We start from the raw sequence: 22,255 nt of genomic DNA on the forward strand, positions 1-22,255 counted from the left end.
CTAACTTTCCTCTGAGGTGTACTTGTTTTGAGCTGCTTCTGATTCATTGTTTCTTGCCCAATAGAGCTCAGCCCTTCCTGAAAAATTCCCTGGCCTGAGAAGTCCAAGGATATCCTTGTGCATACTCCATTTCTGTTTTTCCTGGAGAAGGGTTAGTTTTCCAGGTCAGCACGATGCAGCTGTGGCCGGAGGAAGGCAGCAGGCTGGTCCCTCAAAGCACTGTTCCCTTGTGTGCAAGGATTTTCTCAGTCCCTGCAGCCCACACTCGTATCATCTACTGCCCAGCCTTTGCCACCAGGCTGGAAGGGAACACAGTAGGCTGGAGGTAAGAAACTGGAGGTACCTAATCCCTGATCCAGTGGGTCCCTGATATTGGGGAAGAGGTGAATGCAAAGCACATCTGCATACAGTGGCTGAAGGGGTTGGTTCTGCTCTCTTGGCTCCTGATGGGGGTGCAGAGTCATGGTTAACAGCCCTGCACCATTATCCAGACCTCCAGGTCAAGGACCTGCTTCCAGGACCACATCCTGGCTGGGAGTGCTTGGGTACCTCCCCACCAGGCCAGCTGTGCCAGTTTGCTCCATCCCTTCAAGTGCTTGCTGCTGTAGCAGTTGCTCTTGCTCTCTCTGTTGAGGAAATCCTGGAGCAGTGGGAGCTCTGACCTACCCTGTGCCAAGCCATGGGACTATTCATTGTGTTTCCAGCTTGATGTCACCACAAATGCCATTCTCCTTTGCTTGTTGGGAGTTGAATCCAGAGAGTCCCCAAAGCACAAGTTGCTGAGGGTGGAACTGAATGAACTGCTGCCACAAACACTGGCAGCTCTGCCTGTTTCACAGCCACTGCAGCAAGCATTTCCAGCACACACGTCCTTTCCTGGTGTCCTGGTCCTTTCCATCCCACACCTCTGCCTCCTGAGACCAGGAACTGCAGCAGGGCCCTTGTCACTCCTTGCAGAGGGCAGTGAGCTTGGGCAGCTGCAGTTCAGTCCTCCAATGCACAGCAGCAAGATCAGAGCCTGCACCTCAGATCTTCCCTGTCCTGATGTCAAGGAGAAGTAGGGTGATGGCAGATGTGCTTGGAACAGGCCCCAGCAGTGGCTCAGGAGTGATGCAGCTGCTGGCTGCAAGGCAGGAGCCCTGGGAACCTCTGCCTGACATTATGGAGCATTGGCTGTGTCTCCTCCAGGCCTCCAACCAGCAGGGCTGGCCCAGGGCTGCTGATTTGGCAGCTCTGATATCAGAGCATTTCCTAGGGATGTCAGAAGAGCTGGGAGGAGATGCAGCCCAAGGCACGTTCCCAATGGACAAGTCATGAGAATTTACAGACTCACCGTGAGCAGAAGGCCTGAAGCTCCTGCTTTGTCCCAGCTAGGGAGTGGTAAACGTGGGAGGTGTTATGCCTCCATTTTTGTAGCCAAAATCTGGGTTTATACTCACTTGTGGGTGGATAAGTCCTGGGATAGTCTCTTACTTGGGCCAAGGGGGGTGGGTCCCAGTTCACTACAGGCTGGGAGCTTCTGTTCCAGCAGCACCCGGACCCATCCACCCACTGGGCTCAGCAATTGCTGCTGTAGGACTGGCATGCCAGACTTCCAGCTGTGCCTTTGTGTCTCTCTGCACGGAAAAAGCTCAGGGCAGAGAGCCAGTGATGGCTGGCAGCAGCTCTGCAGTCTGCTGTGCACTCCTCTGCTGGCTTCTCCGGGGAAGAGACGAGGCCCCGTTCCCCCTTCGTGTGCTGGGGAGAGGTCCCTGGGCCACTTCGTGGTGCCAGAGGGAGCTTTACAGAGATGGAGCTGATCCAGGGAACATTTCTCAGCGTATGAGCCCCTGCCATCGCCTCCCCCTCTCCCAGGACAAGCTCTTTCCGCTCCGGATTATCCCGCGGGCGGAGCTGGCCGGGCCCCGCATTCCTTCCAGCCTAGCGCTGCCGGAGCCGGGGCCAAGCCCCGCTGCTGCTGCTGCTATCGCTCGGGCCGGGGCGGCTCTGCTGCTGGGGCCAACCCCACTGGAGCCTGAGATCCTAAACGCCGTTTTCCTGGAGCTCCAGGAGGGTTGTGGTGGGCCTGGTGCTGGTACTGGGATGGAGGTCAGCCTGATGGCCGTCCCCGCTAAGCAAAGCTGCTGCTGCTCCCTCCCAGAGCTCCATAAGCACTTTCCCAGGGAAGGCAGGCATGGCCCCGTCCCTTGGGACAGATGATGGCAGAGCAGTGAGGCAGCCCTGGCCCTGCATTCCGCAGGCAGGGTGGGAAAATGTCCCTAGGGCCGGATCACTGGCCCTATGGAGGAGCTCTCTCATTTGAGCTCCTCAAAGGATTAGGGGGGCCCGTGGTGAGGCAGGGGCTGCTGCTGCTTCTCTAAGGGTGGAGGTGGCCCCAGCACCAGTCCCTGAGGGACTAATGTCCCTTCCTTCACCCCTCAGCTGTGATGTGAGCCTGTAGGTCCTGCTGCAGGGCTCAGGCCCAGAGGTGTCCCCTGTGCTGGAACACGGGGAGCACTCCCTCTGTGGCCCCAGCCCAGCCCTCCATCCTCCTCCTCCCCTTCAGCAGAGTTTGGCCTGGGGCCTGGGGCCAGCTGTGTGCACCAGGGGCCACCGGGCTGGGGGTTCACAGCAGGGTGGGCACTTTGCAGCAGCACAGAGTGACTGGGGGGTCCCAGCACTGCCCTGCAGGCCATGGGCACGGCTTGCCCTGCCCAGGGTGCCAGTTCAGGCATGAGTGGAGGTGAGCAGGATCAGGGGCTTTCAGGGGGAGCTGGGTCTGCATGGCGTGGGTGAGCACGCTCAGCTGCTTGGCAGATGAACAATGTGCTCTCCCAGCCAAGCCCACAATGCTAATTTTAGCGATTACATGAGTTTTTCCAAGCAGTCTCGAGTCCCTTGGTGATTCAGAGCCACTCAGCTTTGCTGCATCCACCACCCTGGCCGTGGGGATGTGCTGGAGATGTGCCAGCATGGACAGACAGACAAGGGACTGTCCTGCTGTCCTGTAGCAAGGCAGGCAGCTCCAGCAACAAGTGACACTGCTATTCTTGGGCTCTATTGTCTCCTTGAAGGTGCAGGGATACAACAGTGGTTCCACACTATCCAGGGCTTGGCTGGGGGGGCTGCAGCCTCTGGCTGGTGCAGCTGGAGCTGGGACAGGTCCACCAGGCAATGCTGAACCTGGGGCTTTCCTGCAGCATGAGACCCACTCCATCCAGCACTGTGTGAGTTCCTGGCTATGTGGAACAGCCTCTCCCTGCAAAATGCTCATCTCACCCTCAATCACATCCGTTTTCTCTCTCAGGAGCCGCCTCTCTCCTCCAAACGTGTGGGATGAGTCTGTGCTGCCGTCCCAAGCTGTCACACCCTCTGTTCCTCTCCCTTGTAAGTAGCCTGGGGCAGCCCCCCATGTGCTCACCTCTGGGAGTGGCTGCAGAAGCGGCTCACGGGCGTGTGCCGTTTGTTACTCAGCCCTGCTTTATTTTTAGCCACGTCTTGCAAACAATCATCTTTTCCGGCTGGAAGCCAGAAGTAGTTTCCTGAGGCCTGGGTAGAGACAGGCAGGGTTTTGTCAGGGCTGTTACCTGCACTGCTCTGAAACTTTGCATGGTGGTAGGGACCATAATCTGATGACCCCCCAGTTGGGGCAGGGTGTTTGAGATACCCATCACTGCATCATTGCTTGGAAGGAGGCAACTCCAACATTCCTGGGATGATCTGGGCTGGGGCAGTGGTTTATTGGAAGTGCTGAGGTTCGGTTTCTGTGTTGCCTGGCTGAAAAGCTGTGAGCTTCTGGATGAGTCAGAGTGGGCAGAAGCCCAGCAGCACTGGCAGCGGGCAGACAGAGCCATGATAAGGCTGTGACAAGGCTGTGATAAGGCTGTGAGAGCCCAGCTCTTGTGTCAGGGCTGCAGGGAGCAGGCAGCTCCCAAGCCCTGTGCCTGACCTTCAGCTGCAGGGCTGTCACAGAAACGGGGAGATTGTTTTGGGAAGTGTGGTTCTGGGAAACTGCTGTGTCACTAGAGTGTGAACTAGAGCACTTGGTGGGTGGTGTTTTCAAAATGCCCATTCTCTGTGCCCAAACGCCTGGGTGTTGCCCCAGAGCAGGCAGGAACATGGCCAGGGGTAGTTTCACCCACCTTCCAGCCAGAGGGGTCTGTGGCCATCCAGCATGTGCTATGGCAGATGGCCTCTCATGCGATGTGACATCATGGTGGCCGTGTCCTCCAGCTGAGGTCCCACTCCCTGCCATGTTCCCACGATCCCTGTCTCCTTCCTTTGAGACTGTCTGGGAGCTCTGCTCTCCATCCCTGCAGTTTGTGTTTGTCCCGGTCTGTCCCCTCTCTGTCCCCTCCGCTGCCCTGCAGGCTCCCAGCGCTCACAGCATGACACATTTCCTCCCTTCCCCGGCAGCAGCCCCAGCTGTTCCCGTCCTGAGCAGCTCCTCGGTGCCACCGGAACCTCAGCAGAGGTTGCTGCAACGGGGGAGGCACGGGTGGGGTGGGGTGAGAGGGGATGGGAGGCAGGCAGGGAAGTTCCCATTGCCCTGTTCTGAGCAAGGGACTGCAGTGTCTCTCCAGGAAGCCCAAAGGGGCCACGTGCACCGACTCTCCTCACCTCCTTCCTCCCGAATATCCGTTCCCGGCAGCGGCTGGACCGGGACTGCCCGGAGGAGGTGGGCGAGGTGGGGGGACCTGGGCTGGGTGACGGGACCCAAGGGCACCCCAGTGCACCCCTGTGTGCTGGAGGGCAGGGAGGGCTGGCAGCAGGTGCCCCTGAACAAGCTGATGGATGCTTTCCAAACACCCCTGGGTACCAGGCTCCATCACCTGTGTGTCAGCACTGCTGAGGGGGCAGAGCAGGGGCAGCCATTGGGAGACAGCTTGTCTGGGGTTCCAGGGATGCCTGCAGTGGGGGTTCCTCGGTGCCAAGGTGTTCCTCACGGCTTGTGGGCAATGCTCTGGATTACTGAGGGCTCTCTGAAGCAGCCTGGCCCATGGCTGGCACCCACACAGCTGCTGACCCTGGCACAGTTCTTGCTTCCTGGCAGTGCTGGTTGTGGTGCCCACAGGACAGAGCCCACAGTGGGTGCTTGTGGGTTTGTGGCCCCTTGGCATCTGTGGCTGTGGGGGGAATGAGAGCTGTGACCTGGGCAGGGTCTCTGTGCCAGGGTTCTGCCTGTACTGGCCCTGGGCTGGGGCATAGCCCGAGGTCCTGACACTTACAGGAGCCATGGATGGGGAAACAAGAGCTGTGCCTATGCCAAGAAAGTGCCATGGAGCAGCCCTGGTGTGGAGTCATGCCAGGGAAGGACAGGGTTGTGCCCAGGGGTCTGGCTTTGCATGTCTGCCCCCATGGGTCAGTGGCTGTGTCCCACAGGGGGACTCTGAGGGCCAAGCCACTGCCTGGGCACTGGCTGACATGAGCAGCATGTTCACAGGGCCCTCTGTTTGTCTCCTTACAAGAGCACTGGGGTTCAGGAGGGGGAAACCCAAAAGTGATCCTTGAAGTGCGTGCTCTGCTGAGGAAACAGGAGTTGGAAGCAGCTCTGCTCCAGCGCTTTCCCTAACCCCGCCACTGCCCCTGTGCTGATTCATTGATTTGGACGGGTTATATTCTGGGAGGGGAAGAATGAACCACACTCTGCTCTCCTGCCAGCACGGGGCTGTGCTCGCTCGCTGCTCGTGGCTGCAGGACACTCGGGTAAGTCTCCTTCTCCTGCTGTCCCTCTGAGTGGACACGGGTTCCAGGGACTGCCAGGGCAGCTCTGAGGGGTGGTGGTGGAGTAGTGGGATCTGCATGTTCAGCACCTTTTCATTTGATGGAGATGTTTATCTTGCAAAGGTTCTCCGAAAAAGTGAGACCACTTGGATGCTGTGGGAGCTGAAAGAGTTTCATAGGCAATGTATCCTAGACAATGATCAAGAGAGAAAATTAAACAGCAAAGTACTGTTTTGGGGGGCTGATGTTAGGAGCAGTGGGATGAACAGCAGAGAGGGGCTGAACAGCAGAGAATGTTCAGCCTCTTGGTCTGTAAGATTTTTATCCCTAGAAGAAAAAGAGATATCAATTGTTTCCAGCTGCTTTTCCTGAAGATTGCTCCAGTGTGTGTGCTCTCAGTGCTGCCTTAGCAGGGAGTGACATGAGCAGAGCTTTTGATGTGCTGAACTTTGGGGAAGTTTATAAATGTCTTGCTATAAACATAGCTGTTCTTGGATGCAGATTGTTTCCATATGGGAAACATAAACCATCCTGGCTTGTAGAGGGCTCCTCCCTCCCTGCCTGAGAGCAAGAGTGTTCCCTGTGGGGAGGGCAGGGCTGTGCCCCAGTACCCTGGGTGCCAGCTGGGGCACTGTGGCCAGACCCCTGTGCTGCCTGAGTCGCCTGTCTGGCTGAGCCGTGCTCAGAGCAGGAGCTGCAGGTTTTCTCCCTCCCTTGTGCCACATGAAGCTGTTAATGGGGGGCTGCTCCATGCCAGCCTGGCACAAGGCTGCTGCTTTAATCTAGGGAGGGAGGAAGATCACAGGCCAGAGGAGAGAGGAGAGGGTGTCCATGGTGTCTGTGCTCAGGGGTAATGGAGAGCTTTGCTGGGCACCACCCCTGGGACCAGCCTGCAGGCATGTGCCCACATCAGACACCCCACTCATGGCAAAACCAGGCCAGGCTGAGACCTCCTGCTAGGGATGGGGGAACAGGGCCAGCCTGTACCCAGCCTGTGCTGGGTGCTCTTGACCCAGGGTCCTGCAGGACTGGACTAAAGTGCTAGAGCATCCCTATACACTGCTCTTGGATTTGCAACAGGAGCTCAGAGCTCAGAGGGTGCTGGGGGCGCTGGGCCAATGCTGGGACCAGCTGCAGGTGCCACGAGCCAGCTCTGGTGAAGGTCTGGGCTCTTTGGTGGTGCTGGGAGGCCAGTGCTGCTGGCAGCATCTCACCACACTCTGTAAAACAGGAAACCACACTCCTGGCTGCCAGAAGAGCCCAGAGAGCTGGGACGCCAGGGATGCCACTAATAGCTGTGGTATGGCAGCCAGGCACTGTGGCCTCCAGCTCTGTCTTGCTCTGAGCTCCTGCTTGGGCTGAGTCAAGCTTTGCCTGCCCCAAGCCTTCCTTGTCCACCCTTTTCTGCCTCGTTGCCATGCTGGGAGCAGGATGGCCACAACCTCAGTGGCTTTTCCAGGGGGAAAGGAGCACCCATCCCTTGCAGTGACTCTGGAGCTGGGAACCCCCAGGGTTGAAACCCCCTCCTTTGTTTTTTCTGCAGGCCCAATGGAGCAGGGAGGCTGGCAGCAGTGGCTGCTGCTGCTGGTGGGCATCCAGCTGGCCAGCAGCCAGTGCCCAGAGCAGTGCCAGTGTGTCCGCAGTGCCCAGGTGGAGTGCTTTGGTGCCGACATCAGCACGGTGCCCAGCCCCATCCCTGCCAACGCCATGACCCTGCAGATCATCAACACGCGCATCGCCGAGCTGGGCGACGCCGCCTTCGGCAACGCCTCCCTGCTCATCGGGCTGCGCGTGGAGAAGAACCTCCTGTCTCGCATCAGCCCCGCGGCCTTCCAGAACCTGCCCGACCTGCGCTACCTCAGCCTGGCCAGCAACAAGCTGCAGGAGCTCCCTGTGCAGGTCTTTGAGCCTCTGGACAAGCTGGAGTCTCTACTCCTCTCCAGCAACCAGATCCTCCAGGTCGAGCCTTCCCACTTCGCCCATCTGAGCAACCTCAAAGAGCTGCAGCTGCACGGGAACAACCTGAAGGAGCTGCAGGAGGGGGTGTTTGACCAGCTGACCAGCCTCACCAAGCTCAACCTGGCCAGGAATAACATCGACCGCCTGCCGCCCCGGGCCTTCGAGCGGCTGGCACGGCTGCAGGTGCTGCGGCTCTACGAGAACCGGCTCCGGCACATCCCGGTGGGCACCTTCGATGGGCTGCCGGAGCTGCAGGAGCTGGGGCTGCACCAGAACCAGCTGGAGACGCTGTCCCCGGAGCTCTTTGTGCACAACACCAACCTGCAGAAGCTCTACCTGTCCAACAACTTCCTCACCACTCTGCCGAGCGGCGTCTTCTTGCCCCTGCATGCTCTCGCCAAGATCACCCTGCACGTCAACCGCCTGCGGGACATCTCCCCCAGCGCCTTTGGGCCCACGCCCAACCTGCAGGAGCTCTGGCTTTACGAGAATGAGCTTTCCAGCCTCCCCACTGCCGTCTTCAGCAACCTGACCCAGCTGCAGCTCCTGGTTCTCAGCAAGAACCGGCTGCAGTCGGTGCCACCGGGGGCTTTCCAGGGCCTGGGGGAGCTGCTGGAGCTCTCGCTGCACTCCAATGCCCTGCGCCGCCTGGATGCCCGGGCACTGGAGGGGATGCCCAAGCTGCAGAACATCTCTCTGCACCACAACCAGCTGCAGGCACTGCCACGGGGCCTCTTCAGGGCCACGCCTGGGCTGCGGCACCTGCAGCTGCACTCCAATGCCCTGGAGTACCTGCCCGCCGGCATCTTCTCCCCGCTGACGGCCCTGAGAGAGGTGAGGCTGCACAACAACTCCTGGCGCTGTGACAAGGGCATCCTGCCCCTGCAGGGCTGGCTGCAGGAGAACCCTCACAGGGTGGGTGAGATACCCCCGCTGTGTGCCCAGCCTCCCGCCCTGCAGGGCATCCCCATCGCCGGGCTGCCACAGGACCACTTCATCGACCCCCAGCCCCCCACTGCTGCTGCTCCTCATCCCAGCACCCTGCTCCCTGCTGACACCTCTGCGGCAGCCTCAGATGATGCCTCAGCAGCAGAAGATGCCTCGATGGAGCCCCCCACGGGGCTGCCAGCCTCCCCACAGGAGGATGAGGAGGAGAAGAAAGAGGAGGAAGAGAGGGGGCAGTGGGGGCTGACACGCCTGCAGAGTGGGGTGGTGGTAGCAGTCATTGTGCTGGTGAGTGTGGCCCTGCTGGCTGCTCTGGTGGCATTGGTGGTCTATGGCTGTAGGAAGAAGAGCCACGTTGTGCTCATGAGGATGAAGGCTCCGAATGAAGCCTGAGTATCTGGCAGACCCTGAGGGCAGAGGTGCTTGTGGGGGTCAAAGGACATGACAGAGGCTCTGCATCAGCTGCCCTTGCTGACTGGGATGGGACAACATCACCGTGTGTGCTGTGTGTACCACTGTCCTCCTCTGCTTTGCTCTGTCCCTGCTCTGCAGCAGGGCTTCCCCATGGCTGCCCACTGTCCCCAGCCCTTCCTGCCTCCAGTGCAGCCTCTGTGCTCCTTCCCTGCCCGGGTCTAGCAGCTGAGGTGTGGGATGCAGAGAGGGACCCCTCGAGCCAGGAGCCACAGCCTGGCCATGATGGTGCTTTACCCCAAATAACAGGACTTCCCCATCGTTCACCTTGCCTCATTCCCTGCAGTGCTGCCCCCTCATGCTGCCTGCTGCCCTCACCCCTGCTCAGCCCCTCTTCCCCACCTTCGGCCCCCACCATGCCTCCCGCCTTGCCCCTGCCTGGGCAGGCAGTGTGAGCCATCATGCTGGGCCACCTTTGCCCCAGGGGAGCTGTGTGTGCTCTGCTGCTCCATCCATCACTCACCGGTGCCTGGGCAGGGCTCCCCGCAGGGCTCCAGACTGGCTGGCACACCCTGAGTGTCTCAGCTGCGTCCCAGCTGCCCTCCCTGCCTGCAGGCAGGGCAGGCCAGAGCACAGCCAGCATCCTCTCCTGCTCCTGGCTCCTGCCTCCTTCCCTCATGCTCCTCCAGCCAGGAGAGGCAGGGACAGTGTGTTGGCATCAGGGATGGGCAGGAGCAGCCCCCCAGCCCTCACTGCACGCTGGTGCTGACCTTGCTGTGGCTGTGCCCCTACCTCAGCCCCACAGGGTGCAGGGGCTTGCACTGTGAGGGTAGAGGAGTGGGACAGTGGGTGTGAAGTGTCTGCAGGGGATGGGAGAAGCTCCTGTGCTCATGCTCCTGGACTGCTGGAGCGTGTTGGGGCTGCTTCTACTCCACCCCATTCCTGATCCCCATTTCCTTAACACCCTCCACCAGCTAGTGAGCAACCTGGTCCTGCTCTGCTTGACAAAGCTTCTTCATCCTCTTCTTACTCCCTTGAGTGCCCTCCTGTGTGTGCCCAGTGCCCCTGCCTGGTGGCAGCCCTTGGCCAGGGGGGATGCTGGCAGCACAGCGTGCTGGCTGCTCTGCAGTTTGCAAATGGGTGCCAGTGCCATGCCATCCCCTGTACCCAGCTGCCTTCTCCAGCTGTAGCACGACCATGGGGGATTGAGCTCACCTCCATGTGTGCTGCAGTGGCACTGCTGCCTGAGGACTGCTGCTGTGGGACAAGGTGTGTGTTTGGTGTCCACCTTGCAGTGCTGGCTGCTCACAGCACCTCAGCAGCCAGTGCTGGTACAAGCAGCTCCAGCCTGGTGCATGTGAGGGGCCATCCCTCTGGGCCGAGTCCTGCATGGTAACAGGAGACTCATGACTGTGTCACGGGGCTGTTGGGTGCTGATGTGTGACCTTCTCATTAAAGTGCCACTGTCCACTCCAAGTGCCAAGAGCTGTTTATTCACTCCTTTATGGTGGGCAGCAGGGGAATGGCCCAGCACGGACAGGGGCTGCACTTGATTTCCACTCCTCAGAGATTTTTACAGCGTTGAGGAAAAGCCTGTATGAGTTGGTGAGGCTGGGAGAGGGTTGTGGGCTGTGTTTGCAGAGCCCTTGCTGGTCCCTGGACTCCAACCTGGCATGATGGACCAAGGAGGGCTAAGCCATACAACAGCAGTGGGTGGGCTTTTGGTGAGTAGGCTGAGACCCCAGGAAGCTTCTTGATGGAGACACTGACTGTCTCCTGCACAGTCCACTGCTGGGGTGGTGGGAGCTTGCTTGGCTCCCTTCAGAGCTGGCTGCCACTGAATTGTGTCAGCTGTGTTTTTCCATGTGTCACCATCTGCTCCATGAGTGCAGTGAAGTGTCCCTCCTCCTGCCCCTCAGGGTGTCTCCATGGCTGCTGCCAGCCCAGACTGTGCCAACACAGGCCCTAGCAATGCAGCTTTTATGGCAGTGTGGGCTGCTCCTCTGGGCAGGCTGAAACTCTTAGGGAGTTCAGCTGATCCATGGCTCCCTCGCCATCCCACTGCTGGCTGGGATGCAAAACCCCATGATGGTCCCACAGTGGTCCCCTCCCCAGAGAATCATAAGGTTGGAAAAGACGTCTAACCTCATGTACAGCCTTCATCTGCCTTGCTAAGCTGCACCTGGTCTCTTCTCTCATGGCAGGGATATGTTGAGCACCATTTCCCAGTGAGATTTGATAAAAGTCTGGGGCTCTCTTAGGAGGTTTCTGGAAGCCAGTATGCTGACCTTGGTGTGGGCCTGGAGCCACCTGTGACAGCAGCACCCTGCCACCATCCCTGCCCCAGTAGATGTCCGGGGCCAGAACCCCATTTCCTTGCCAGGATGCTCACAGGCAGCTGCCTCTGGCCTCACCTCCAGTCCCCTGGAGGCTGGGTTATTTTTCAGTGTGCTCCAAGGACACGGGCTGTTGTTGCTGATAAGCCGTGAGGGCAGCTCCGCCCCAGCAGGAACAGCTTGTTCCTGGCCTCCCATCCGCCCAGAAAACACTGTCCCATCCCAGCCAGCAGCATCCCTGCACATCTGCCACACGTTTGGTGACCGACCCCGTGATGCCACACTTGGTAAGTGGTGCCCACACTGCTTGGGTAGTTTGGGGGCCTGGGATGGGTGGGAGCCTCTGTTGGCTCTGTGAGCACAAGCAAGAGGGAGGAAAGGAAATGCCAAGGCCAGTGCTGCTCTCAAGTGTCAGTGTAAGTTCAGGGGAGCTCCACTGATGCAGGGTGTTTGTAGGTGGGCCTTGCTCTGGGGTGGGCAATGTCCCCCATCATGAAGCAGCACTGCAATGTATCCCAGCTAGGGAGGGACTGGCAGAGGTCTGGGGGCCACCACCTCAAAAAGTGCTTCTGTGGGCTGGGAATAGGCATTTAGTCAGGCTGAATATCCCTCCAGCAGGTTGATGCTGCTCTGATTCCCTGTGGAAAAAGAAAACTAGAAATACAAGTGGTGGGGCCCACAGCTACTGCCACTGAGCTGAGAGCAGCCCTGCAGGGCTGTCGCCATCACCCAGTGTGCACAGCACAGCCCTGTGTTTCACAGATTCTCCTGCCCTAGAACCTGGCTTTGTGCCTGTGGAGACATCTGATGAGGGTACAGGTTTCCCCCAAGACTTCCGGGGACCTACACAGGTCCCACCTCAGCAGCTGCTCTGCAGGATGTGGCTGCTCACGGCCTCTGGTGAGGGTGGCATCACCCTGGCTGTCACAGGGTGGGCTGGGGCACAGATAAAAACCCTGGGGAGACAGCTGGGAGGGAAATGCTTCCCATTCCTGCAAGGGGAGTGCTGGGGAGCTGCTGGCAGCAGGGTCTGGAGTGATCCCCATGGCCAGGGCAGCTGCCTGTGCTGGTGGTGTCTCAGAGCTTGATCCTGCATTTCTGGCTGCAGAAGCCCTTTCCCCAGCAGTGCCTGTGGGTGCACAGGCTAAGGCTTGGTTCCTTCTCCAGTGCAGGCTGCTGATCTATGTGCTGCTGGGGCTGGGGTCCCTGCTGGTGGGGGCACTGTCCCCATCCTGCCCCCCTGCCTGCCAGTGCTATGACACCTCCAAAGTCTTCTGCTCCAATGAAGGGATACGGGAGATCCCGGAGGGCCTGCCAGGAAGTGCCACCCACCTCTTCTTCGTGGAGACAGCCCTGAGCAGCATCCGCAGCGGGCACTTGGGATCCAGCACCACACTCACCAAGCTGGTCTTCATCAACAACAACATCCAGGAGCTGCAGCCTGGTGCCTTTCAGGGGCTGCCCAGCCTCACTGAGCTGGAGGTGTCAGGCAACCCCTTGCCAGCTGTCAGCCCTGGGACGCTGGCAGGGCTGACCAGCCTCAGCAAGCTTTCCCTCAGTGCCAACACCATCCGCACCCTGCAGCCGGGGCTCTTCACTGCCTCTTGCCACCTGCAGGACCTGAGCTTGGCAAGGAACAGGATTGAGGCACTGCCCCCTGGCATCTTCCGCCCACTCCGGCGGCTCCAGGCCCTGGACCTGTCACAGAATGCTCTGCCCGAGCTGCCGGATGGTCTGCTGGCCCCACTTGTCACCCTTCGTGTTCTCAAGCTCAGTGACAACCTGCTGGCACAGGTGCCTCCTGGTGCTTTCAGGGCGCTTGGCCAGCTCACCGAGCTCCACCTGGACGGCAACCAGCTGGAGGAGCTGCCCTCGGACATCTTCTCCAGGCTGGGGGCGCTGCGGCGGCTGCAGCTGCAGCACAATGCCCTGGGCAGCCTGGCCCCCGACATCTTCACAGGTCTCCTCAACCTCACTGTCCTCAGCCTGGAGGGCAACAACCTGGCCACTGTGCCTGCCCTCCTGTTTGCTGGCACCCCTGGCCTCCTCCACCTCTCGCTGGCACGCAACCGGCTGGAGACACTGCCCCAGGAGCTCTTTGCGAACCTGTCAGTGCTGGAAACCCTGGAGCTCTCACACAATGCCATAGATCACCTGCCCACCGGGGCTTTCCAGGGTCTGGAAGGGCTGACAGAGCTCCAGCTGAGCCACAACAACCTCTCCAGGCTGCCGGCGGGGCTGCTGGCCGGGCTGCCTCTCCTCACGGCCCTGGTGCTGGACCACAACCGCCTGGCCCGCCTGCCTGCGGGGCTCTTCGATGCCAACGATGAGCTGGTGCGTGTGGGGCTGGCTGGCAACCCCTGGCTCTGCGACTGCCACCTCTCCTACCTCCTGCACTGGCTCCAGAGCTTTGCTGAGCCCCTCACCCACGGCCAAGCCTTCTGTGCCAACCCGGCTGCTCTCCAGGGCCGGTCCCTGCTGGAGGTTTCCCGCGGGCAGCTGCAGTGCCCGGGAGCACACGGTGTCCCCCCGGAGGAGGGCTGGGACACAGATGCTCCGGGGCAGTGCACCTACAGCGACCCCGAGGGCACGGTGAGCGTGGCCTGCAATGCCACATCGTGCCAGCAGCTGAACCTGCGCCTCCCTCCTCCCGGGCCGGAGCGGGGCCTGGGGGCGGCCTACCGGCGGGCCTGGCTGCTGCGCTCCCGCTGCGGCACGCTGCAGGTCAGCGTCCTTGTCACAGCGCAGAGAGGGAACGAGGTCACACCACCAGCACCCCTCGCCGTGCCCTGAGGCTTGGGCAGGCGTTTGCTTCTGCTCTGGCAACCTCTGGACCAGCCTGGGAAGCAAACATCTCTCCGTCTCGCTCTGCTACCTCTGCCATGGTCCCCAGCTGTCCCCGAGCTCTCCACAACAGCTGGCCTGGGGCTATTTACCCTCTCAGCTATGTGTTTCCTGTGTATTTCAAATATAATTAAAATGTATCTACTATTTCTGTGTACTAGTTCCCATGGCAGAGAGAGGAATCATTCTGTTCCTCCCACCACTGTCCGTGTGTGTGGGAGAGACAGCGAAGGCCCATGTGGTACATTGGGATCTTGCCAGGAGCTGCATGGTGGGGCATAGTGCAGGTGCCTGGGGGTGAGTAGGTGCCACTCTGGCATTCTCATGTTGTGCTCGTGTCTGCCCACTGCAGCCACCTCCCCTTGGCACCACAGAGGGAAGAGAGCTGCACCCTGGCAAAACCTGAGGGCACGGATTTGTGCTGTCCACGGGAGGTGTGGGTGAGGGCTGCTGATTGCCCAGCAAGGGGCATGAGCTGCCTGCCTGCAGGGTGAGCCCAGGTGAGCACAGGCAGGTCCCACTCCTACCATCTCAGGGCTTGGTGTACAGCCCTGCAGCCTGAACATGGAAAGTGGCAACTTTCACATAAACTTTGCCGTGAGGGTGAGTGGAACAGGTTGCCCAGTGAGGTCGTAGAGCCCCCTTCTCTGAATATACTAAAAAGCCAAGTGAACAGAGCTATGGGTACCCAGGGAACCCTACTTCAGCAGGGAGGTTGGACTAGATGGCTTCCACTGGTCTCTTCCAACCTCTCCCATCCTGGGATTCTCACTCTGACCCGTGGAGATGAGGCACAAAGTCTCAGCAGTGCTGCCCACCCGGGGGTGACAGGTAAGGCGTGTGCTCCCCTGGGAGGGCGAGGTGGGTGTACTAAGTGCACAGGTGTCTGTGTGTGTGTCCGTGTGAGAGTGTCCCTGTGTCTGTGCGTGTCAGGGCCGGCCTGTCCGTGTGTGTCTGCCCGTGCCCGCGGTGTCTGCGAGTGTTCCTGGGTGTCTGCGAGTGTCCCCGTGTCTGTCTGTCCGTGCCTGGCGGTGCTGCGGCACCATCTCGTGGCCATCGGGACCGGGCTCCGCGGGCAGAGCCGGTGCTGGGGAGCCCCGGTGGGGACATGGATGGATACGACGCTGGAAAAGGGTAAGGCTGTTAAAAATGTGCAGTAGTTTGTTTTTAAATTTGCCAAGAAAAATGCAATGAACCCCAGCAAGCAGAAGCTGAGCTCTTATAGAAGCAGGTGAAAATGGAAGAAGTTTAAATGCAATTGTTGCAATTACCCATTGGGAAGCAATGGACATCCTGGCAGTTTGCCTCAAAATGAGCATCCCTCGGGATGCCCTGCTCTAGCCAGGAGCTCTGGGTGCCACCATGGGAGGATCTTTGGCTTGCACGGGGATGCAGCACACAGCGCTGGGGTCAGCAAGGTGGAGCTGTGGGGCTGAGCACAGAGCCCGGGTGTTGTTGTATCTGTCCAGCCATAAATGTTTCACTGTTTGAAAGCGTTAAAAAATGGCTTCAGAACTGCACTTTTAGCTACATAAGGCAAATGCTGAGGAATGAAACAGCTGTCTGTTGTGACGGTGAGGGTGGTGTTTGTGAAACTGGTGAGTTATCCTGCTGGAGATACAGGACCACAGAGACCATGGCTGCAAACAGGCTGGCCTGGAGATCTTCAGCTTTCCCTGGCTGTGACCAGTCGAGTGGTGCCAGCAGATAACGCCTGGGGAGTACGTGACTGCGTCCCCTCCAAGGGGTTTCTGCCGCGGCCTCCTGCACTGGGGGCACAGCTCCCTGGCCGTCCCTTATCTCCCCACACAGACTGGTGTCCTGACCTCACGTGAAACTGAGCCCGGTGCCTGGGACGTGGATAAAGAGCTGGCCAGGTGATGAGACCCCCATCCGGTGTCCTCACTCCTCCATGGCATGGCTCGCCCCGTCCCATGGCTGAACTCGTTTGCAAGTGCTCAGCCAAGTAAGTGATGCAAAATGCTTCTTTTGCGCTCTTTAAAATGTGCTGGGAGGGGCGGTGTGGAGGGCTGTTGGTGTTTCCTTGCAGCAAGGAGCGGGGGAGGCTTCAGTGCCATGAGCTGGGACCATCTCTCCATGACTCTGCCTGGCTGGAGTGGGGGACAAGCATAGGACCACAGTGAGGGTTTTAAAAGGGTTTTGTGGTTCAAAACTGTCCATTTTCATCCTCACATCCTCAGATGTTTCTACATTTCACCCAGTGCACTGCCCCTGCATCAGAAGTGAAGCAGGCACTTCTACAGCCACAGCCACAGCTCTTCCACTTGAGTTTCCCTGGGGAGAGGATGGGCAGGGAGCAGCAGTGGCTGAGCCCTGGGGGCAGCCTGCACAACCAGTGTCACCTCCCATCCATTATCTTCAAACTCAGTGGCTTTCAGTCTCCTGTATTTGCTGATGTTTCTATGTTCTTTAAAAAAATAACTTTTCATAGAAAATTTACCCTCCTAGAATAAGATTTTTTTGCATGGCCAGCTTTGATGGTCACCCAAGAAGAAACTCGTACCTCTTTTCCCTGCTCCCACCCAGGGCTGTGAATTAAAAGTTGGAAATATGGTCCCAGTGAGGTGCTCATGGCAGTTAAACCCCAGTTAATGTGTTAGCTGAGTGTTTCCAAATGTTTCCATGGATGAAGTGGGCTCTACTAGTAGGTGTGCATCAGTGATTTCACTTCCTACCTGCAAGGTCAGAGCCCCAAATGTTGGGTGTTAAATAGTTCATCTGTGGACATTCCAAGGTTTTAATGAGCCTTGCTGTAAAGCTTGGTTGCTGTTCTCAGGTTAACTATTTCTGTCTATCAGAGCTTCATGACCAAGGCCAAAATATGGTACAATTACCAAGAATCCTAAAAAAGAAGTGCTTAGAAACCATGTTTTAAATCAGCCCCTTGAACTAAGAGAAGCAGAAATGAAATAGCAAGTCTGCCTAGCACAGTGTGGAAATTCTAAGCACACAAGGTCCTGTGGTCTTGGCTGGCTCCTGGGAGCCCTGCTGATCCCTCATTAGCAAGTGCAGGGCTGACTGCTTCTGTTGTTGCATGAATGGGCTGCTGCCCTGTGACTAACTGGACCCGCTGGGGCAGCACTAATGGCAGCAGCACTTTGCCTTCTTCACCCAGACAGGCTGAGCCTGCAGTTCAAACACGTGAGAAGGGCCAGAGAACAGACTGTCCAGCCCTTGTCCCTCCTGCAGCATCTCCCAGTGCAAGCCATGAGCTGGCTTGCCTTCCCTCTCCATCCCTTGGTACCAGCAGCAGTGAACTCGTGTAAATACTGTGTATGTTTGCTTGTCCAGTCTCTCTTTCTCATGAAATGAATCACAGTATGTGAATAGAAGAGTCCTGAGAGCTGAACAAGTGTGATACCACAGTTCATGAACTGTGGACAGAGATTTATTGCTCTTCATAACTGATTTTTGAAACTTTTTTTTCCAGAACAATGTACCAGCATTTCCTTTTCCTTTTCCTCTTGTCCTTCAATCCCCATAAATGCCAAGATCAAATCCCGGGTGAAGATCCATATGAAATGCCCAAAGACTATCAGGAGGTCTACAGAGGGATAAAAAATGATGTCAAAGAGATCCCAAAGATTGCAAAGCCCTTTGTTTCTGAGATGATCTTTGTGCAAACCAGCATCACTTCTATAAGTAAAGGCGCCTTCAGGTACATGCCCAACCTGACCAAGATTTTGTTCATTGGCAACAAGATCAAGACTGTTGAACCTGGAGCCTTTGATAATTTGGACAAGTTGAGGGACTTGGACATCTCTGGTGCCTCATTAGAAAAACTATCTGTGGGCACTTTCCAAAACCTCCCAAGTTTACAGAGGCTGGAGCTGAGAGACAGCCAGCTCAGATCCATCCCCAAAGGCCTGTTTGATGGGCTGCAAAGTTTGGGGGAGCTCTCCCTGCACATCAATGCAATCCCTTCTCTTCCAGAAGGCATTTTTGATTCTCTTGTCAATCTAACTTTTTTGGACCTGTCTAGAAACAGGATCACAGCTCTTCCTGTGAATGCCTTTAGCAAACTCACCCAGCTGCAAGTCCTCCGGCTGTATGAGAATGAGTTGGAGGAGCTCCCAGAGGGACTGCTAGACAGTCAGCTGGAGCTGCTGGAGCTCAGCCTCCAGAGGAACAGGCTCAGGGCACTGCCCCCCATGCTTCTGAGGAGCCTGCCTCACCTGGAGAAACTCCTCTTGGACAACAACCTCATCAGGGTTCTCCCACCTCAGAGCTTTTTTGGTTTAAACAAACTGAAGTTGCTGACTCTGGGCTCAAACCATATTATGGAGCTCCCCTGCTGCCTTTTTGACATCATGCCACACTTGAGGGAGCTGGATCTGGGCAGGAACAGTTTGGCCACACTTCCAGAGGGCATCTTTGTCAACCTCACATCCCTTGGCAAACTCATCTTGTCCCACAACCAGCTCTCAGCCCTGCCAAGAGGGGTCTTCACTGGGCTCAGCAAGCTCTCGGACCTCCAGCTGGACACAAATCAGCTCTCTGCTCTGGATGAAGAGGTCTTTGCTTCTCTCTCAAATCTGAAAACCCTCAATCTTCGAAAGAACCAGCTGGAGAGTGTTCCCCAAGGGCTCCTAGACCCTCTGAAGAAGCTCAGCTCGGTGTATTTGAGTGGTAACCCCTGGAAATGTGACTGTAACCTCTGCTACCTGCACCGCTGGATCCTAGGCAACAGGGAGAAGGTCAAATTGTCCACCCAAGTCTCCTGCAAGAGCCCACCCCATCTGGCAGGGCAAGAAGTAACATTGCTGAGGGACGAACACCTGATTTGCCCAGGTACTCTGCCATTTAACTCCACACCATCACAAAGGACATCAACATTCCTGTCACGTGGAGCTGTGTCCCCAGCAGCTCCAACCATGCTGTCACTGGCATCCTTTCCCATCAGGACACTGCCAACCACTCTTCCACCTGTGGTCACCTCTGCTGTGTTGCCAACCGTGCCCATGGAGGCTGCCTTCACCACTCTGTCACCAACCAAGCTATCTGAGGTCTTTGTCACCATCCCAACACCAGCCGTGCTGCAGAAGGCCTCCATCAGCACCCCCTCACCAATTGTGCTGCCAGAGACCTCCATCACCACGCCATCAACAACCACTGTGCCCAGGTCCTTCATCACCACACCATCACCAAAAGCCTTCATCACCACCTCATCACCAGCTGTGCTGCCAGACACCTCCATTACCACCTCATCACCCACTGTGCTGCCAAAGGCCTCCACTGTCACACCATCATCATCATCTGAGGTGCCCAAGGCTTCCATCATCACCCCATCACCAGCTGTTTCAACTTCAGCCATCGTAAGGCTACAGACTCCTGGGGCCACCCACCCAGAACCTGTGCCACCCACTCCAGCTTCTGCCACCACACAGGTGCCAACAAGCTCACTGGCAGCCACCACCAGACAGGAGCCTCCTGCTCTCTCAGTGCCCAGGGAGAGGCCAGCCACCATCCCACAGGGAACACCCACAACCCCCCTTGTCTCAGCTCCCTCCGTGGCTCCCTGGCCATTCCCCAGGACTGCTGCTCTGGGCACAGTCCCGCTGGCCTCCCGTTCACCATCACAGCATGCTCCTGCACCAGGCAGGGATTGGGGCTATTCCACCACCTGTGACTCGTCCACAGCTGGTGCCCAGCCCACCCCCACTGCTCCCCAGCAGGCTCCTGCCCCAGCAGGCACCGTCCTGCTCCCAACACCTCCCATCCCCGCACTATCAGACCGCACCAGCCCCTCTCCTGCCTCCCCACGCCTGACCCCCAGCAGTCATCGTGCCTGGGGCCTGTCCCTGTGGACCAGCCCATGGCAGTGCCAGGTGTCCCTGGCCTTGGGGCTGGCCATGCTGGCACTGCAGGCTGCCTGCACGCTGCTGGGAGGGGTGGTCGCCTTCCTTCTTCACCAGGACACCCGCCACCCCCCCGGGCCACCCGTGAGGCTGCTGAGCCTTCAGGCTCTGGCTGCTCCGGGGACCCCCGAGCCAGCCCCGGTGCCACCTTGAGCTTTGCTGCCCTGTATGACCTGGGTAGTGCCAGCTGTCCTCCCTTGGGGTTTGCAGCCGTGCTGGCCGCAGGGTGCGCTGTCCCTGGGATGGGGGTCCCAGCAGCCAGGCTGATTTGGGATGACTCTTGGCGATGCTGGGAGCCTGCGAGCCCATGCGCGGTGTCCCTGCCTGGCGGCCCTTCTGCCGAGGGACACTAGATGGCATCCCGACACAGGCAGTGGCTGCCACCGCCTGCCGCGGCCCCCGGAACGCCGGAGCCTCCGCAGCCGCCGGCCGGGCCCCCGCGGTCAGTCAGGAGCCATGCAGGGTCAGGAGCCCCACCCGGATTCCTCCCATCCCTGGAAGGTGCTTGCAGTCCTTGGAGGAACATATCACACCGCTTCCTGTCCCGCACCGCGTCTTGTTCCCTGTGCCACGTTACAGGATGTGTCAGTGTCTGTACCACCGTCACACAGACCTCTTCCCCTCTTCCTTTCCTCCTCCCTGATATTAAAGCTTCCTCTCTATGTCTGATGGGCTGGTGAGAAGACTGTTTTCATCCTGGGGCTTTTCTCGCCCTGACCTGTTGCTTGCTGGAGTGTGGAGCCCCCAGTCAGTGCTGGGGTAGGAGCAGGGCTGACCCTCCGCAGGCAGTGGCACTGTGTGACAATAGATTAGCTTTTCTTCCCACTCTTAAATCCCATGTCCTCCAAACCCCCTTTGTGGTGCTGCCTGCCCAGCCCCTCTGGAAGACTGATATTTCAGCATGGCTGGCATGTGCTTCTTTACCATGACCTCACCTGGTGCTGAGCCCTGGCTGCAGGATAGGAACAGCTCTCTTGGGAAACTTGGCAGGAAGGATTGATGAGAGCCCTCACCTCCGCAGTCATGGGCTCCTGCCAGGCCTAGGGAAGTGCCAAACTTAAACAAAAGTGGCTGTTCCTCTGTGGTTTCTGCCATCACAGAAAGTGTTGAAACCTTTCCTGGGAAGCTTTATTCCAGGAGAATTTGAGCTGATGAACACAGGGGTTGTTCCCTTGATTTGGGTCTTTAGGTACCTTTTTTTTTGCTCTAGGTTCAGCATTGATTTTGCCCTGTGCAAGGTAAGCTGCTCCCAAATTTGATCACAGTTTCTACAGGGTTCAACTCCTTGCCATTGCTGCTGGCACCTGCTCCATCTTGTCCTGCCTTTGGGTGGCCTTCCCCAGTTGTGTGGCATGGGGGCTACCTGGCTTGGGAGTCCCAGGGAAAGAGTCTCTGAAAAGCAATAGTCTGGACATGTGCTTCACAAGGAAAAGTGGGAAAGCAACTCAAAAACCTCGCAGCCAGTGAGCCCTGAGCACCCCAGTTCCCCTGCAAGGCCAGGGGAGGGGGAAGGGGCTTTGTGCTGGAGTGCATGCCTGCAGCTATGCATTAGGGACCTGGATATACATCCTTGCTAAGAACCTGTGCAGTGTTACAGGCCCTTCAGCTGCTCCTTGAAGTGCTGCTGACGGCTGTGAAATACGGGAGGCGAGCGGGGCAGCACATCTGGGCGGGATGGAGCGAGCGGCTCCGGGGCCGGGGCTGGCACAGCAGGTAATGAGATACAGATGAGGGGGAGGGAGTGTTTTTTCTGGCAATCCAGATGGACTCAGCTTAATACTTGATTTAGAGGGTTTGAAAGCGGGGCCTGGCTGCTGGGGAACAGACCCCGAGCACTTCCCGAGGTGATGAGGGGGGGTCTCTGCTGGCTTTTCATATATTTAATGGCCCAGCGCAGTCTAAACAGGGAAGTACTTCGGGGTGAGATTAGCACAACATAATCACATCTTAAAAGGTCTTCAGAGACACAAGGCACGTCCGCTCTCATATTAATTACTGGTTATTAATAAAGCTGGGGTCAGGCACGAGGTGTTGGCTCCGGAGCGTGCTGGGTCCCTCTTTGCAGGGAGGTGCTGTATCCAAAAGCAGCACAAAGCCCTGCAGCCTCCACCTGTGCCCATCCGGCTCTGGAAGCCAAATGGCCAACATTCCTACAGCTGCTTTTAAAACTAATTTACC

The 22,255-nt window shown here is 58.1% G+C and overlaps 1 protein-coding gene across 1 annotated transcript; it reads left to right on the forward strand.

The window, feature by feature from the left end:
- The first annotated feature begins 1,821 nt into the window (after positions 1-1,821).
- LRRC15 (leucine rich repeat containing 15) lies at positions 1,822-14,147 on the forward strand. Its single transcript, XM_054283017.1, has 4 exons — positions 1,822-2,074; positions 7,247-8,944; positions 10,314-10,375; positions 12,522-14,147. Exons 1-4 carry the CDS (start codon positions 1,822-1,824, stop codon positions 14,145-14,147), a joined length of 3,639 nt encoding a protein of 1,212 aa, XP_054138992.1.
- The last annotated feature ends 8,108 nt before the right edge of the window (positions 14,148-22,255 follow it).

This window comes from Melozone crissalis, unplaced genomic scaffold (assembly GCF_028551555.1).
Source record: "Melozone crissalis strain CALT ecotype California unplaced genomic scaffold, PUWL_Pcris_2 ptg000034l_1, whole genome shotgun sequence".
Classification (NCBI taxonomy): Eukaryota; Metazoa; Chordata; class Aves; order Passeriformes; family Passerellidae; genus Melozone; species Melozone crissalis.

Coding starts and splice junctions, on each gene's coding strand:
- LRRC15 (XM_054283017.1), top strand. CDS start 1,822: ATGAGCCCCTGCCATCGCCTCCCCCTCTCCCAGGACAAGCTCTTTCCG. Junction 2,075..7,246: donor TTGTGGTGGGCCTGGTGCTG/GTACTGGGATGG, acceptor TTTTTTCTGCAG/GCCCAATGGAGCAGGGAGGC. Junction 10,376..12,521: donor GCAGCTCCAGCCTGGTGCAT/GTGAGGGGCCAT, acceptor TTCCTTCTCCAG/TGCAGGCTGCTGATCTATGT.